The sequence below is a fragment of the Macaca nemestrina genome, chromosome 1, assembly GCF_043159975.1.
Source record: "Macaca nemestrina isolate mMacNem1 chromosome 1, mMacNem.hap1, whole genome shotgun sequence".
NCBI classification, from domain to species: domain Eukaryota; kingdom Metazoa; phylum Chordata; class Mammalia; order Primates; family Cercopithecidae; genus Macaca; species Macaca nemestrina.
This window is the reverse complement of record NC_092125.1, coordinates 187,704,837-187,721,338: the sequence shown is the minus strand read 5'-3', so window position 1 is coordinate 187,721,338 and position 16,502 is coordinate 187,704,837. Positions and strand designations below refer to the sequence as shown.

The window sequence follows — 16,502 nt, the reverse complement described above, 5'->3', positions numbered from 1 at the left end:
GATTAGTGAACTAAAGTGAAATATATCCACATGGGTGAATCTCCCAGTTTTCATAATGTTGGCTAATGTCATATAATATTAGGAATACATATAATATTATACCATGTATATATAATTTTAAAACATGTAAAACAATACTAATTTTTTATGAATCCAAAAACACATGGAAATATAAAAAACAAATTAAGAATAGTTGTTAATTTAGGACTGGTAGGAGGTGGGACTTGATACACTTGGAAAGCAAGTCACAGGGGCCCCAACTGTTATTGTAAAGGTTATTTCTTATGTCAGTGGTGTGTGAAGTCATCTCTTTGTTATATTATTTCCTATACTATTTTATTTGTCTAAAATATTTTCTAATTATCACCCACTGCCCTAATCCCATTTCATTCCTTCTGTATGCTTGCCACTAATGCTCTTTATAATTCAGCAGCAGTTAACGGCTGGCCTAGCATGCCTGTAATCTAGGGGAGATGGTTCCATCTAGTGGGAAAAATGTTGCATGTATTCTATGGGACATTCCTTTTAGGAAGGAAGATTAAAGAAGTAAGTAATAGTTTGCCTGAGTCTAAGAGGCCAGGCACGGTGGCTCATGCCTGTAATGCCAGCACTTTGGGAGGCCGAGGCGGGTGGATCATGAGGTCAGGAGATCGAGACCATCCTAACACGGTAAAACTCCGTCTCTACTAAAAATACAAAAAAAAAAAAAAAAAAAAGCCACATGTGGTGGTGGTTGCCTGTAGTCCCAGCTACTCGGGAGGCTGAAGCAGGAGAATGGTGTGAACCCGGGAGTTGGAGCTTGCAGTGAGTCGAGATCACGCCACTGCACTCCAGCCTGGGAGACAGAATGAGACTCCATCTCAAAAAAAAAGACAAAGAAAAAGTTATTATTTAGAAATATATGACCTTTTCCATTATTAAGATAATACTGTGAATTTCCTAGGACATTTAGGTAGACCAACAGGTCTCAGATGGGTTCTTATTTCTAATTTGCATATGTTTTGTTTTTCAGAAGGAGTTGAGCCTTCCAAGAAGAGGCAGCTTGTAAGTAGATGATTATTGCCATTATGATTATGATCTCCTACTTAGGAACCCCTCTTGGGAACATTTCCCACTGTCATGTGGAAGAATCCCACTCAGGAATATTTCTTTCTGTGTACTTGTATCTGAGCTAGGGAAGCCAGCAGGCCAACTGACTTCTCCCACTAGGTCAGATTTTCCCTCCTCCCCATTCCTCTCCACCTCCAAATCCCTCCTGTCTCAGTTTTTGCATAACATTTTGGGAAAGTTACAACTTAAATGTTCACCACAGTCTTACACTTGTGCTTTGAGATTTACTGAGTTTTAGTAGACTCAAGCTAAGGAGATAGGAATATTAAAATGGAAACCCTTTGCATTTACATCTATCCCATAGCGTGGTATGAGGAGAAGACCAACTTTTCTGATAAGCTGAGGCAAGGGCAGCTAAGTTTGGAGACTACGTTGAATGGAATAGGTTCCCAACCTGTTTGGTTTTTTTCTGGCTTCAGGGTTAGGGGAGATTAATAAATAGTCTTTGTCCCTGGATTTTAATTTCTTATATTCTCTTGGACTGCTTTTCCTCTAGGAATTTGGTTGGGGCAGTATTAGAAATTTGGCCAATCAGAATCACCTAGAATGCTTGTTAAAGTGCGGAGTGTGAACTTAATACATTAAAATCTCTATGTTGGGGCCCAAAAACCTGTACTGTGTATACCTACAATATACTCATCTTTACCATGATTTACTAGTAAAGTCACATCTGGGGAACCCTAAGGAAATAGAGCTGTGATAAAACAATGGCTTTTAAACTTTTCCTTAACAAAAAAAAAAGATCTAATTAAGGAGGAGATCACAACAATATTTATATTTATGTATTAAGTATACTTTACATACACATCATATACAATTTTTAAATGTATGAAACACATAGTAATTCTTTCTGTTACTGTCCATTTTAGGATTTTGTTTTGTGAAAAATGCTCTCGTGATTAAATTTTCCTCTGAGATTTTTGTGTAGCCTTTTGGGCTGTTTACGAAAGCTTATTTTGGTTTGATATGAAGAGACTTGAGTCAGAAAACTCATAAGGTTCAGTCTTGACCATGCCATTTAACTAGCTTTGTAAACCTAGACAAATCACTTTATCTTCTTAAATCTCAGTTGCCTTATCTATAAAATGAAAGTAATGTTACCTATGTTTTCTTCTTACTAAGCCTGTTAGAAGGATCATTTAATATATGTATAGTGCTTTATTACTTATAGTTTAATTTTAATATACATTAGTTTTAGAATTCTTAATGGGTTAAATTTGGATGAATTCTATTATTTAAGAGGCACATTTTAAATTTTAAATTTGGTTTCTAGCAGTGAATATTAGGTCTAGCTTCACAAGTGTCCTGAGTCTTCTGTAAACGGCAAGGGCTCTCCCAGGACTCTTAGAGGAATGATACACCAAGTAGGTATGCATAACTGAAAAGGAGTAGCTTTTCAGCATCATAGTCAGCAAATATTTGTACTTGGTCATTTTTCTACTCTTTCTGCCCTCCCCTCCTCTTTTTTTTTGGTTCCTTCTATCTGAAAACTGTCTGAGATTTGCCTTTTCTTAGTATTAAGTGAAATAAATTAAGACCTGAGACAGGTAGCTTCTTGCAGGAATGTGTGTCCTCAATGAATGGAGTTGCTGAGAAGAAGGAGAAGGAGGAGTATTCCTATTTTTATATTATATCAGAATAATTTTTTGGTTATTTTAGTGATATCTAAAGTTAGGCCTACTCTAACTGCCTTAAAAATGTTTACTTAATAAGGGTCAGAAATAGATTTTCCCTCCTCTTTTTGATAAAGTAACTCACATTTAAACAATTGATCACTCAGTAAATACACATTAATATCTACTCTGGGTCAGGTGCCATGCTCATGCCTGTAGTCCCAACACTTTGGGAGGCCGAGGTAGTTGGATCACCTGACGTCAGTAGTTTGAGACCCGTGTGACCAATATGGTAAAACCCTGTCTCTACTAAAAATAAAAAAAAAATTAGCCAGGCGTCGTGGCATGCGCCCTGTAGTTCCAGCTACTCAGGAGGCTGAGGCAGGAGAATTGCTTGAATCCAGGAGACAGGTTGCAGTGAGCTGAGATCACACCGCTGCACTCCAGCCTGGGCGACAGAGTGGTACTCCGTCAAAGAAATAATAATTAAAAAAATAAAAAAGCCTACTATGTGCTGGGTAGAGTGATCTAAGTTCTGAGGCTGTTAAGATTCAACTAGGTAAATTCTTCTCTTTTGAAGAGCTTACACTTAAGTAAGCCAGAAGTTCTTCAGTTTTTTAATATAAACAATATCCTTTCTTATCTCTAATATTAGAGGAGTAGAAAAAGTTTTGTTCTGGAATGAAGCAAGGAAACATGGATACTAATATAGGCTTTGCCACTAACAAATTACGTGTGGCTTTAAAACAGGAACTCCCACTTCTGGACCTGAATTGCCATACTTGTAAAATGAAGGGATCGGCTACCTGATCCCTGTGCTTAGTCATCTCCCCAAACAATTGAAGTTCCATGGTCCCTCTTGTACACAGAACTGGGCAAGTCTTTGTAGGGAGTGTGCAGTAGGAGGCAAAGTACTGCTTAGCATTTGTAGTAAAGAAAACAGAAAGGTAAGAACCACAAAACAAGTATTTGAATAAGTTTAATTACTACAAAATTAGTTGTGTGGAAAAACTGATGTTAATAAAATGAGTGACTTACCATCTGCTCTACTGTTTCTCGTCCTCATAGCCTGATCTGGAAAATTTTTAAAGTTTCTGTAATTGTCATTTAAGTCTTGGTCAGAAGGAGGGGGCATTATATTTGTGTCCCTGTTTGCCTCTTTCTCAGAATGGTTCTCCCAAGAGCAAATCCTATGGTGTGCTCATTCCAGGTTACAAAGGCTCGTTTCCATATCCTTCATGGGCATAGAGAAATGTAGAATTTGCCTCTAGTTTGGTGTTCTTGTCCTTTGAGAGAGCGTTTTTGTTAATTAATTTTTGAGGCTTTCAATTGCTATGCTTTTCCACGTAATATGTTAGTTGCATTAAAATGGGCAGGAACTCAAATATGGGTTTCTAGACTTACGTGACAACTTGGCACTATACAAAATACACATTCTTCCACCTAACAAGTAATTCGTCTGAAGTCTACAAATTGGTAAGTGAAAGTATAGCATGAAAAGTAAGAGCTTGGGTTTGCAAGTCAGGCAGATGTGGATTTCAGTCTTGGCACTATTACTTACTAGATGTTTTTTGGTAAAAGCAGTTACTGTATTTTTGACTTTTTGCCTCCATTCACTTTGTGATTTGCTCAAATCTTTCCATCCATGCATCCACCATACTATATTATTTTAGTTTCAGTTACACATGGGCACTATTCTAGATAGTGGAGATACAGTAGTGAATAAAGCAGACAAGGTCCCTGTGCTCATGGAGTTTCCATTCTACTTAAGAGAGACAAAAACATGTATGATATGTCATATGGTACTTCCTGCTATGAAGAAAAATAAAGCCAGATATAAGATAGGAGGATGTGTGTTTCTGTGGGGTGAGGGTTGAAATTTTAAATTTTAAATTGAACTGTCTAGGCTGGGTATGGTGGTTCACACCTGTAATCCCAGCACTTTGAGAGACTGAGGCAGGAGGATCATTTGAGTCCAGGAGTTTGAGACCAGCCTGGGCAACATAGTGAGACCCCGCCTCTATAAAAATATTTTAAAAATCAAAAAAATTTGGATTGTCCAGGAATTTTCTCATTAAGGCAACATTTGAACAGAGAACAGGAATCTGGAATGAGTGATATTGAGATAGAGATGGATCCGTAAATATATATATATGTATATATTGTATATATTTATATGCTTATATAAGTATATATTTATATATTGCATACATATTTATATATGTATCTATAAGTACACACACACACACACACACACACATTTGTAGTGACATTGGTCAGATTAGGGAAGAGAGCTGTTAAATTCCAATGCGCAAAATGCAAACATCATCTATGCCCGCCACGATAAGGGCTTTATTGGGGAAAGGTGGTTATGAAAGTTCTTTTGGCCTGGCTTATACCATTTATTTTAGATGTAGCTTCCTGAAACTAAATCATTTTCATTTTTAGAGAGCTATTTCTTATTTAAACCCATCTGGGTATTTTTTTAATGCATTAAAAAATGTAGTTTAGAATATCAGACCTCAGGGAGTTGATAACCTTGTTCAAAGTATACATATCTGTGAAAAGAAGATTTTGAAGTTCTAAAGTTACTTTTATCTGTTTACCCAGGCTAGAAGAGTTTTATATTTTACTTTTTCATAATTGAAGCAGCTCTGAATGGCTTTTCTTGCCCAATGCTATGGAGGGGGCCTCTTTTTGGTGATTCCTTTCAAATAGGATTTTTTCTTTTGCTGCTGTTGTTATTTTGTTTGTTTTTGTGACAAGGTCTCATTCTGTAGCCCAGGCTGGAGCGCAGTGGCGCAGTCTCACCTCACTGTAACCTCATCCTCCCTGGCCTCGGGAGATCTTCCCACCACAGCCTTCTGAGTGGCTGGGTGATAGGCACTGCATAGTGGGCAGGGAGGAGTTCCTGGGCCTCAGGGATGCGATGCGTCAAACTTTGCTCCTGTGAAACTGACAGCGTCATGTACTTTCCCATTCTGATGCAACTTGATGCCTGGATCAATGCTTCTGGAAAATGTGCTAAAAAGAGATGCCACCTGCTGCATACACATAGTAAACCCTTTGTTGAGGTATCAGTAGTGTCTGATATAGGGCTTCAATTTTTTTGTGGGGCTTTGAAAATCAGGAAATTTTGCAACCTTTCAAGACACAAAGTGATAGCTTTGTGTTACATTTAAGACCCTGTCTTTTAAAAATTGGTCTTATATAGGAAGTAATTTTATATAGGTTCTGTTAAGTGTCCAATGGGAAGGCAGGACATAGCAGAGGTTGGGAGGGAAGTAGACATAGTCATCACTCATATCTCTACAGGGAACCATTTTGTTGTTTAAAAATGGACTTAGTTGTCGGTGAGCTCTGCCTGTGTAGGTGGGATCTGAAAATCCTTGAGAACCCGTTTTTGTTACTGTATGTTGAGAATAGTTATTGTTATGTTCATTATCCCCACATTTGTAATGCTAGATCTCATAACTGTCCATTCACCATAATGTGACTGGATATCTCAAAGACATCTGAACTGTAGCATTTATGAATCTGAAGTCATTGTCTTTCTCAAAAATCAGGTCCTCTCTTACACTCTAGCTTACTAAATGGTACTGCTTCCTCAAGGTAGGAAATTTAGTTATTCTTGTTGCTGTGCTCTTCCTTACACTCACAAGTCTTTTCTGTTACACCTCTCAAATATCTCTTGGTGTTCTGTCTTTATTTTTATTTTATTTTATTTTTTTGAGGCGGAGTCTCGCTCTGTCCCCCAGGCTGGAGTGCAGTGGTGCAATCTTGGCTCACTGCAAGCTCCGCCTCCTGGGTTCATGCCATTCTCCTGCCTCAGCCTCCCAAGTAGCTGAGACTACAGGTGCCTGCCACCACGCCTGGTTAAATTTTTAAATTTTTAGTAGAGATGAGGTTTTACCGTGTTAGCCAGGATGGTCTGGATCTCCTGCCCTCGTGATCCGCCCGCGTCGGCCTCCCAAAGTGCTGGGATTACAGGTGTGAGCCACCTCGCGCTGGGCTTTTTTATTTTATATTTTTTGAGACAGAGTCTTGCTCCCTCACCCGGGCTAGAGAATGGCATGATCTCGGCTCACTGCAACCTCTGCCTCCCAGGTTCAAGTAGCCTCGTGAATAGCTGGGACTACAGACGCGTGCCAACACACCCGGCTAATTTTTTGTATCTTTAGTAGAGGTAGGGTTTCACCATGTTAGCCAGGATGGTCTCAGTCTGAACTTGTGATCCACCCACCTCGGCCTCCCAAAGTGCTGGGATTACAGGCTTGAGCCACAGTGCCCGACTGGTGTTCTCTCTTTCTTTATACTACCACTGGTATGTCTAGATAGTCCCAGCCATTGTAATCTGCCTCTGCTACTGCCATAACCTCCTAACTGGCCTTTATGTGGCATTGCTCACCCTCAGTCTACCTATCATAGAATAGCCAGGAAAAGCTTTTTAAAATGTGGATTTCATTATTATATATTCATTTAAACTTTTTTGGTGAATTTTTTTTTTTGAAACAGAATCTCACTTTGCCACCCAGGTTGGAATACAGTGGTGTGATCACAGCTCACTGCAGCCCCATCCTTCCTGAGCTCAGGTGGTACTCGCACCTCAGTCTCCCAAATAGCTGGGATCACAGGTGCACGCCACCACACCTAGCTAATTTTTGTACTTATTCTAGAGATGGGGTTTTGCAATGTTGCCCTGGCTGGTCTTGAACTCCTGGGCTAAAACTATCTGCCTTCCTCGGCCTTCCAAGGTGCTGAGATTACAGGTGTGAGCCTCTGCACCTGGCCTTTGGTGAATTTTTTCTTACTCTTAGGATCACACCTGACTGTCTATACAATGTGGTTGCTATATTTGTCTCCATGTTTTGCACAATATGTTCTCTGTGCCTGGAATTTTTGTTTTGTTTTGTTTTGTTTTGTTTGAGACGGAGTCTCACTCTGTTGCCAGGCTGGAGTGCAGTGATGCAATCTCGGCTCAGCAACCCCTGCCTCCCTGGTTCAAGCAATTCTTCTGTCTCAGCCTCCCCAGTGGCTGGGACTACAGGTGCATGCCACGACACCCAGCTAATTTTTATTTTTTTTAGTAGAGACAGGGTTTCACCACATTGGTCAGGCTGGTCTCGAACTCCCAACCTCAGGTGATCAAGCGATTCTCCTGTCTCAGCCTCTGGAGTATCTGGGACTACAGGTGTGTGCCACTGTGCCGAGCTAATTTTTATGCTTTTAGTAGAGACAGAGTTTCACTATGTTGGCCATGATGGTGTCAATCTTTTGACCTCGTGATCCACCTGCCTCAGCCTCCCAAAGTGCTGGGATTACAGGCATGAGCCCCCATGCCCAGCCGGAATGTTATTTTTCCATCTATACCAGTCTAGTTCCTACTCATCTTTCAAGTCCCAGCTTACATCTCACTTCCTTGGGAAAGGGTTTCCTGACCTCGCCCAAACCTTGCTGTCTGTAGACTAAGTTGGGTTTCCCAGAACATACTTTCATTAAACCCTCTACTTTTTCTTCATAGCTCTTACATCAGTTGTAGATAAAGAACTGTTTGTCTGCCTTCCCCCATTGAGTAGCGTATTAGTGTTAGCTCAGGCTGCTGTAACAAAATACCACATGCTTAAATAAGAAAAAATCATTTTCTCACAATTATGCAAACTAGGAGTCCAAGAAGGTGACAACATCCTAGGTTTCTGGTAAACCTCTCTTCCTGGCTTGCAGAGAGTGGCCTTCTTGCTGTGTGCTTACACATGGCCTTTATGTGAGCTCACATGGCCTTTACACCAGCCTGAGGATAGGGGCATAGATCTATCTCTTCTTCTTTTTCTTCTTTCTTCTCCCTCCTTCCTTATTTCTTCCTCCATTTTCAAGGCCACCAGTCCTATAGGATTAGAGCCCACCCCATGACCTCATTTAACCTTATTTATTTCCTAAAGAACATATATGGAAATATAGTCAGATTGGGGGTGAAAGCTTTGACATGAATTTTGGGGAGACACAGTTTAGTCCATAGCAGGTGGTAAGCTCTGTGAGGTCAGGACCATGTTGTGCGGTACAATACGCTGACCCCATGGCCTGCTATAGAGTTTAACACAAATTGGCAATCATTTGAGCTTGTTCCAAACATTGGTATGGTCTGGCACAAGAATGCAAGTAGAGGTATACATGTTTAATTGTTTAAAATAGAGCTACCAAGTTGTAAAATAAAATAAATATGTTTTATCCTCCTACCTCTAGAGATATAGTTGCATAATAATAAATTTTGAAATAGGTGTAAAGCTATTGATTTTTAAAAATAGGCATATGTTAAATATTTAACTCATTATTAGTAAGGGAATATGGCAGATATATTAGCCAGTTCAAAGAAGTGAAAGAACCACAAAGTGATATGTGTTGTGTATGTATAGTGTTGAAATAAATTTATTATTTATTACAAAATTGAGTTTTTCCATGGAGAGAAGGGAAGTCAGTTGCACCTTCACTGTACAGAATTTATCAGCATGCCTATAGACAAACATTATTTTGTGGACCAGATGTACTGGCTCACACCTGTAATCCCAGCACTTTGGGAGGCTGAGGCAGGAAGATCACTTGAGCCCAGGAGTTTGAGACCAGTCTGGGCAACGCAGTGAGACCCTGTCTCTGCAAAAGTTTTTTTAAAAAAATTAGCCAGGATGGTGGTGACTGCCTGTAGTCCTAGCTACTTAGGGGGCTGAAGTGGGAAGATTGCGTGAACCTGGGAGATTGAGCCTGCAGTGAGCCATGATTGTGCTACTGTACTCCACCCTGCATGACAGAGAGAGACCCTGTTTCAAAAAAAAAAAAAGAGAAAAGAAATTATTTCACATAACATCAGTTACCTATAACTTACAGAGTTGTAAAGTAGCTCAAAGACAATAAAAGACAAACTGGAAGAGTGTTCTCTGAACAATGCATAGTCTTTTATTGGAAATATCTAGTAAACTTTTTTCTTTTTTAACTTTTTCCAATTTTTTTTTTTTTTTTAATAACCTCCTACCTTTTCATCTAAAATAATCTGAAACATTTTTGGTCAAAAAAAAAGGGTGATCTCATTGGGTTTCGCCTGATTATTTGCATAGTGTAGCCAGAATATTAATTTACCATAAGGCCTTCTTAAGTTTACTCTGCTGTAAATTTTTATAAAGAATCTCAGATTGGACTTTTAAAGGCCTCTATTATTTGTATTTCGAGGCTAGGAAGGCAAGCCTAAGAAACTATCACATTTCACTTGTAATAACTATAAATTTGGGTGAATTCCTAAGGGTCCTGGGCCTTCCAGGAAGTGACCTTCCTTACCATCTGTAAGTCTGGACCCTGTAAAACCAGATACCAGGCCAGTTTTCCCAGGAAGGTTTTGTAAGTATTGACTCTATAAAGTCAACCATAGTTCCTTAAAAGTGGTTTGTTATACCTGATCAAATGAGCATGATTCTGAAATGCGACCTTTCAGGCAAGCTCTTTGTTGGACAACGAGTTTTTACAACATTCTGGTCAAAAGGAGAACAGATTCTTGTTAGCCCTATTCAAATAACTGTATTGCCTTGAACTGTAAGGAGACTCAGTAAGACGTTCTTAGTTCTGGGTTAGGGGAGGGTCAGTGAGAATCAGATGTGATTTAGGAATGTTTCATTTTACAAGAGCAAAGTCTACTTAATTGTTAAGAGTTATACATAGCTTAACAAGGAATACAGCTGGCTCCCTTGCATATTAGAAAATGGACATTAATATTTCAAACAAATTACTATAATCATTTCTTAAAGTTCATACAGTTCTGTGTACCTAATTCTTATTTCACTGGATCTTAGGTTAGTACTCGGCTTCTTAACTAAAAAAAGTTCTGGAAATTCTGACTCAGTCCACTGGAATGATCTGGAAGTTGTCCAGTTGTCCAAGCCGTGCCATTGGAAGCCTGTCTATTCTTTGATGTGTCAGTAGTTTTAAAATACCTGCCGCAGTCCTTTTCTGTGGAGCTCTGAGACAACTCTTCTTTGTTGAAGACACAGACTCTGGCTTCTAGTTGACAGGCCTCAGCACAAAACAGAATCTCTCTGCATGTGACAGAGTCTCATAAGAATAATGCAACTAACAAGGAAATTAAGTTGTTTTTGTCACATGTAAAATGAGAATAATATGGGCAGTCCAAAAACTTATAGCAAACTGTAAGAGATTACTGCAAATAAGACAGTGAAGGTTACGTCTGATTTAGAAAACATAGATAAACGTAATTTTAGAGAGGGAGAAATCTTCATGTATAACATATAATATTCTTGTGGTATTTTACAGATACCAAAAACATACCAAAAATATACTAAGGGTATCAAGTAAAGAGATTCAGTGGGTCTGGAATATCTGTACATCTATATTTTCTGTCCTGTACATCTGTATTTTTATAAAACTCCACTGACCTAGAAGGTGCTGGATTCAAATGTTAGAAGTAAGGTTGTTACCAAGTAAACATTTTCAATTTTTGTTATTTATTTATTTATTTGAGACGAGGTATTGCTCTGTTGCCCAAGCTGGAGTGCAGTGGCTCTGTCATAGCTCACTGCAGCCTCAACCTCCTGGGCTCAAGTGATCTCCTGTTTCAGCTTCTCAAGTAGCTGGGACTATAGGCATGCATCACCATGCCCAGCTTATTTATTTCATTTAATTTATTTTTTATTTTATTTTAATTTTTTGCGGTTGGGCAAGGTAGAGATAGGGTCTTGTAATGTTCCCCAGGCTGATCTCCAACTCCTGGGCTCAAGTGATTCTCCTACCTCCCAAAATGTTGGGATTACAGATGTGAGCCACCACACCTGGCCAGTATTTTAGGTAATAACTGAAATTAAGACTGAAAACACTTCTTCCTGTAAGAGATTAAAAAAAAAAAATTAAAAGACTGAAAACACTAAACTTTTGTGCCTAAAATCTGGCAGAGTTCTATCAGAACTCAAGAAATATTGTGGCTAATGAGGACATTTACAAATCTCTAGGAGTTTTCCATTAATCATATAATAACTAGAATATTTATAGTAATAGCATTTTACCCATGCAACTTTAACCTAAGGAACACTGAACGTGTCTTCTGGTAGACAACTTTTCTCATGAAATTCATTAATAACAAAATAGTAAACCTAATTATTTCTAACATTTCTCTAAAAAGGAGAAAACATGTCTTTGTGATTTTGCCGAGGATGTTTTAGTATATCTCAGAGATAGTTTTTCATATTAAAAATACACTGACCCTAGCACTTTGGGATGCCAGGGTGGGAGGATCACTTGAGCTCAGGAGTTTGAGATCACCTTAGGCAACTTGGTGAAACCCTGTTTCTACAAAAATATATAAAAGTTAGCTGGGCATGGTAGTGCACACCTGTGGTCCCAGCTACTCAGGACGCTGAGGTGGAAGGATTGCTTGAGCCTGGGAGGTGGAGGCTGCAGTGGACTGAGATCATGCCACTGCACTCTAGCCTGGGTGACAGAGTGAGACCCTGTCTCAAATATATATATAAAAAAAATACACTGAAAGTTTTATTTTATTATTTTCTACACGTAGGATCTGATTTGGGAAAAACAAATCTTCAGAGAAACACTTAAGATAGGATTGTTGGTGCTTGAGAAATAATACCTGGTTACTTATTTAACCTAAGTGACAGTAAAACATTTATAAACAAACATAGAAAGTAACACAATTTTAAATAACTGTAGTTTTTTTTATGAGGAACCCTATGCTTGCTTAATTAAGGTCATGGTAAGTCATCATGAAGCACAGAGAATTTTTCTAGCACGACACAAAATATTTGCTATCTAGGCATATTACACAACATAAAAGAATAACTTTAATATTGTAGGTAATGGCAGTAAACAGTTAACCAAGGACATGGACTCAGCAAAATTGAATAAATTATTTGCTAAGATTTTAACCAGTTTTAGCTTTTCAGACTCAGGTATTATAAACCATGACAGTCAAAATTCACATTCCAAGTTTTGCCCTTCATTAGTTTTCATATTCTGGAACAGACTTACGCTTTACTTGAGGACAAGTTCAGGGGTTCTCAAGGTCAAAATTAATTTGATAATGAGTACTAAAGATGTTATTAAGATGCGGTGGATTTTTAGTGTTATCATCAAATGAATCAGTAAGTATTTTTTAATGCCTCAGTTTCCATTTTCAGTACTGTAATTATTGATAGTTATATCCCACAGAAACAATTTGGGGTCCTTTGTTTTGTTTTATGAATTTTGGCAAATATATATACCCATGTAACTACAACCACAATTAATAGATAGAACATTTTTATTACCCCCAAATATTCCTTCCGTAGTTTTGCAGTCAATCCCATCTTCCACGTCTTGGCCTCAGGCAACCACTGATCTGTTGTTTGGCACTACAGATTAGCTTTGCCTGTGGTAGAATTTCATATAAATGAACACGTCAAACGACCTGCTTTTTTGTATCTGGCTTCCTTTATGTTTCAGTATTTCCTTTTGTGACTATACCACTATTTGATGGATATTTGAGTTGTTTCTAGTTTTCGGATATTATGAATAAAGCTGCTGTAATCATTCATGTGTAAGTTTTTTTTTATGGGCATATGTTTTCATTTCTCTTGGGTGTATACCTGGGATTGGTCAGCCCATAAAATCAGTGTCCCACTCTGCTGCCACAGATGGGAATAACTTAGCCATAAATAAATATAAAACAAAACCCAGTTGTGTAAAGGAAAATTAAAATTAGAAATGTGGAGATTCCATAAACTTCTGTGTTCATCTGGGAGCCAACTTTAGATTGCCACTTCACATTTACCTGTGGGAACCAAGCACTGACGAACATGGATGGTCCACATGAGGTGTACTTCTCTGATGTGACTCACAGGTTAATTCTTTGGGCATTTGGTGGAAGACTTCCAAAACTGTTTAACAGTTTTTTTAAAAAAAATAAAAGCAAAAAATCATGGCTTTCATCCAGATATAAAATGAAAACATTCAAAGATGAAAGAAAAACAGCATATCATCAAAGAGGGAAACAGGCAAATATTACAACCAATTCTATTATCAATTTTTATACAATTGAAAATGGCAAAATGTCAAAAATGATAGTTGAATTAATACTGCACATGTCTATGTGTTCATCTATTTAAATGAGAAATAAAGTAAAGGCAAATTCACAAATTATTAAAATAGTTACACTTTTATTTGGCTTTATTTTTAGCAAAATTGTTATTTGTAATCAATAATTTCTTATAAATTGTATTCTTTTAATAACAATGCCAAATGAAACAGACTTTCTTGAATGACTATATTTCTTAGATTTTTTTTTTTTTTTTTGAGACCGAATCTTGCTCTGTCACCTAGGCTGGAGTACAGTGGCACTGCCACCTCTGCCTCCCTGGTTCAAGGAATTCTTGTGCCTCAGCCTCCTGAGTAGCTGGGACTGCAGACATTGGCGCCACCACACCTGGCTAATTTTTGTGTTTTTAGTAGAGATGGGGGTTTCACCATATTGGCTAGGCTGGTCTTGAACTCCTGACCTCAAGTGATCCGCCCTCCTTGGTCTCCCAAAGTGCTGGGATTACAGGTGTGAGCCACTGCACTCAGCCTCTTAGATTTTTGTTTTAATGTTTACTGGTTTATAGGATATTGCAAAGGATAGAGATGAAGAGATTCATAGTGTGAGTTACTGGGGAAGGGGGAGGGAGCTTCAGTGCCCTCCCCAGCCTTGCCACTTCAGTAACTTCCACGTGTTCAGCTATCCTGAAGCTCACTGAACCCTGTCCTCTTGGGTTTTTATGGAAGCTTCATGAAGTCAGTATTTCTTGCCCCAGGTATAGGGTGGGACTCTCATGGGAGAGCCTTAAGACCCACAGTCAGAAAGGTTGGGGAACATTAAAGTGAAAGGAGAGCCAGAGAAGGTCACAGGCCTGCCCCTGAGGCCTAACACAGCCAACATTCTAACAAAAGACTATAACTAGGGCTATGGGATTTATGAGCCAGAAACCGTAGATTAAAACCAGTATGTATATCGTAACACCACAGGTCACCCCCTAGTTTGTGACCACAGATCTTTTATATCAAAAAATATTTGTATATGCAATCATTAATGGTTAGTCCAGTACGTCATACTGTATGAATGTCTCCCAGGATGAGGCCATTCAGGTTTGCAGGTTTCCTAAATCTTGTCAAGTTCCAAAAGCAGGATTGGCCTTGGTAAACATACAGCTTCATACTTCCATGCATCTGGAATAATTGAGCTTGAGACAGTGTCAACTTTTGTTCTTAGACTCTTTTGGGCTGTTAACATAACATTGAATTTTCCTCAGTTAGTAACCCTAACTCATTTATTCACTTATTTACTCTCAGTTATGGTTTCTCCTTCTCTCCATTTATACCCAAACCTTTTCACCTTTGAAAGGGACATTAGAATCTCTCTTGTGCGGTTCCAGATTGCAGGCAGCAATACAAGTCTAGGAGTAGGTCCTCCTCAGACCACTCCCATTCAGATAGGGCAAAGTTATATAGGAGCAGAACTTGTGAGCTGTTTTTACCATCAGGCAATATAGCTGCATTCACTGTTAGTCCCACTTTCGCTAAATGGGGTGAAAGCACTACCCACCCCAGTAATGTTCTTAGGAATTTTGCCATTAGGTTTAAAAGCATAGTTACAGTTTTTTCTTAGAAATCGTCCCTGATGTTTTAGAAACTTGTAGTTGCAACCATGGTCCTAGGACCACTGCATCAGGTAGGAGAGAAAAAAATAAATTTTTTAAAGGTGATTTGGGGAGGAAAGAAAACTATAGGCTAAACAAAGTGGCTCATACCTGTAATCCCAGAACTTTGGGAGGCCAAGGCAGGAGAATTGCTTGAGTTCAGGAGTTTGAGACCAGCCTGGGCAACATGGCAAAACCTGGCTCTACCAAAAATACAAAAAATTAGCTGGGTATGGTGGCGCTTGCCTGTCGTCCCAGCTACTTGAGAGGCTGAGGTGGGAGGATCTCTTGAGCCCTGAAAGCGGAGGTTGCGGTGAGCTGTGATCATGCCACTGCACTCCAGCCTGGGCAACAGAGCAAGACCCTGTCTCAAAAAAACAAACAGGGCCAGGCACAGTGGCTCACATTTGTAATCCCAGCACTTTGGGAGGCCAAGGCAGGCAGATCACCTGAGGTCAAGAGTTCGAGACCAGCCTGGCCAACATATAGTGAAACCCCCTCTCTACTAAAAATACAAAAAAATTAGCTAGGCGTGGTGGTGCATGCCTGTAGTCCCAGCTACTTGGGAGGCTGAGGCAGGAGACTTGCTTGAACCTGGGAGATGGAGGTTGCAGGGAGCCAAGATGGCTCTGCTGCACTCCAGCCTGGGCGACAGAGTGAGACTCCGTCTCTCAAAAACAAACAAATAAACAAAAACAAAAGCAAAAAAAAAGAAAAGAAAAATTATAGTGGTTATACAAGTGCACTCCTCCTTGGTAAGAATTGTGTAGTCATACTAGCATCCTCCCTAACCCCTCTTCCCCAGATCAACCAGAAAAACAGAGAAAAAGTCCCATGTTAAGTGTGAGCACGTACATCCTTACGATCGCCTGTAAACCAGCCCTTCATGCTTTTTATCTCCACCTGTTTTAGACAACTAGCGTTTCAATTGCCCATTCTACTTCTCTGTCAAACTATTACTCTAAGGAGGATATCTCACTCTGTCCATTGTTGGACACTATGGGCTGTACAGTGTGTTCCTTGGTCTGAAGAAATGATGGTGGGCCATCCAAATCCATGCAATATCTTG

At 39.2% G+C, this 16,502-nt stretch overlaps 1 protein-coding gene across 18 annotated transcripts in view; it reads left to right on the top strand.

The window, feature by feature from the left end:
• LOC105494952 (microtubule associated serine/threonine kinase 2) overlaps window positions 1-16,502 on the top strand; it is a 256,356-nt gene that overhangs the window by 109,286 nt on the left and 130,568 nt on the right. For all 18 annotated transcript variants that reach the window (XM_071093797.1, XM_071093794.1, XM_071093789.1 and 15 more), the window contains one exon: window positions 1,013-1,044. In XM_071093797.1, the coding sequence (XP_070949898.1) occupies window positions 1,013-1,044 (32 nt within the window). The remainder of the gene's footprint in view (window positions 1-1,012; window positions 1,045-16,502) is intronic.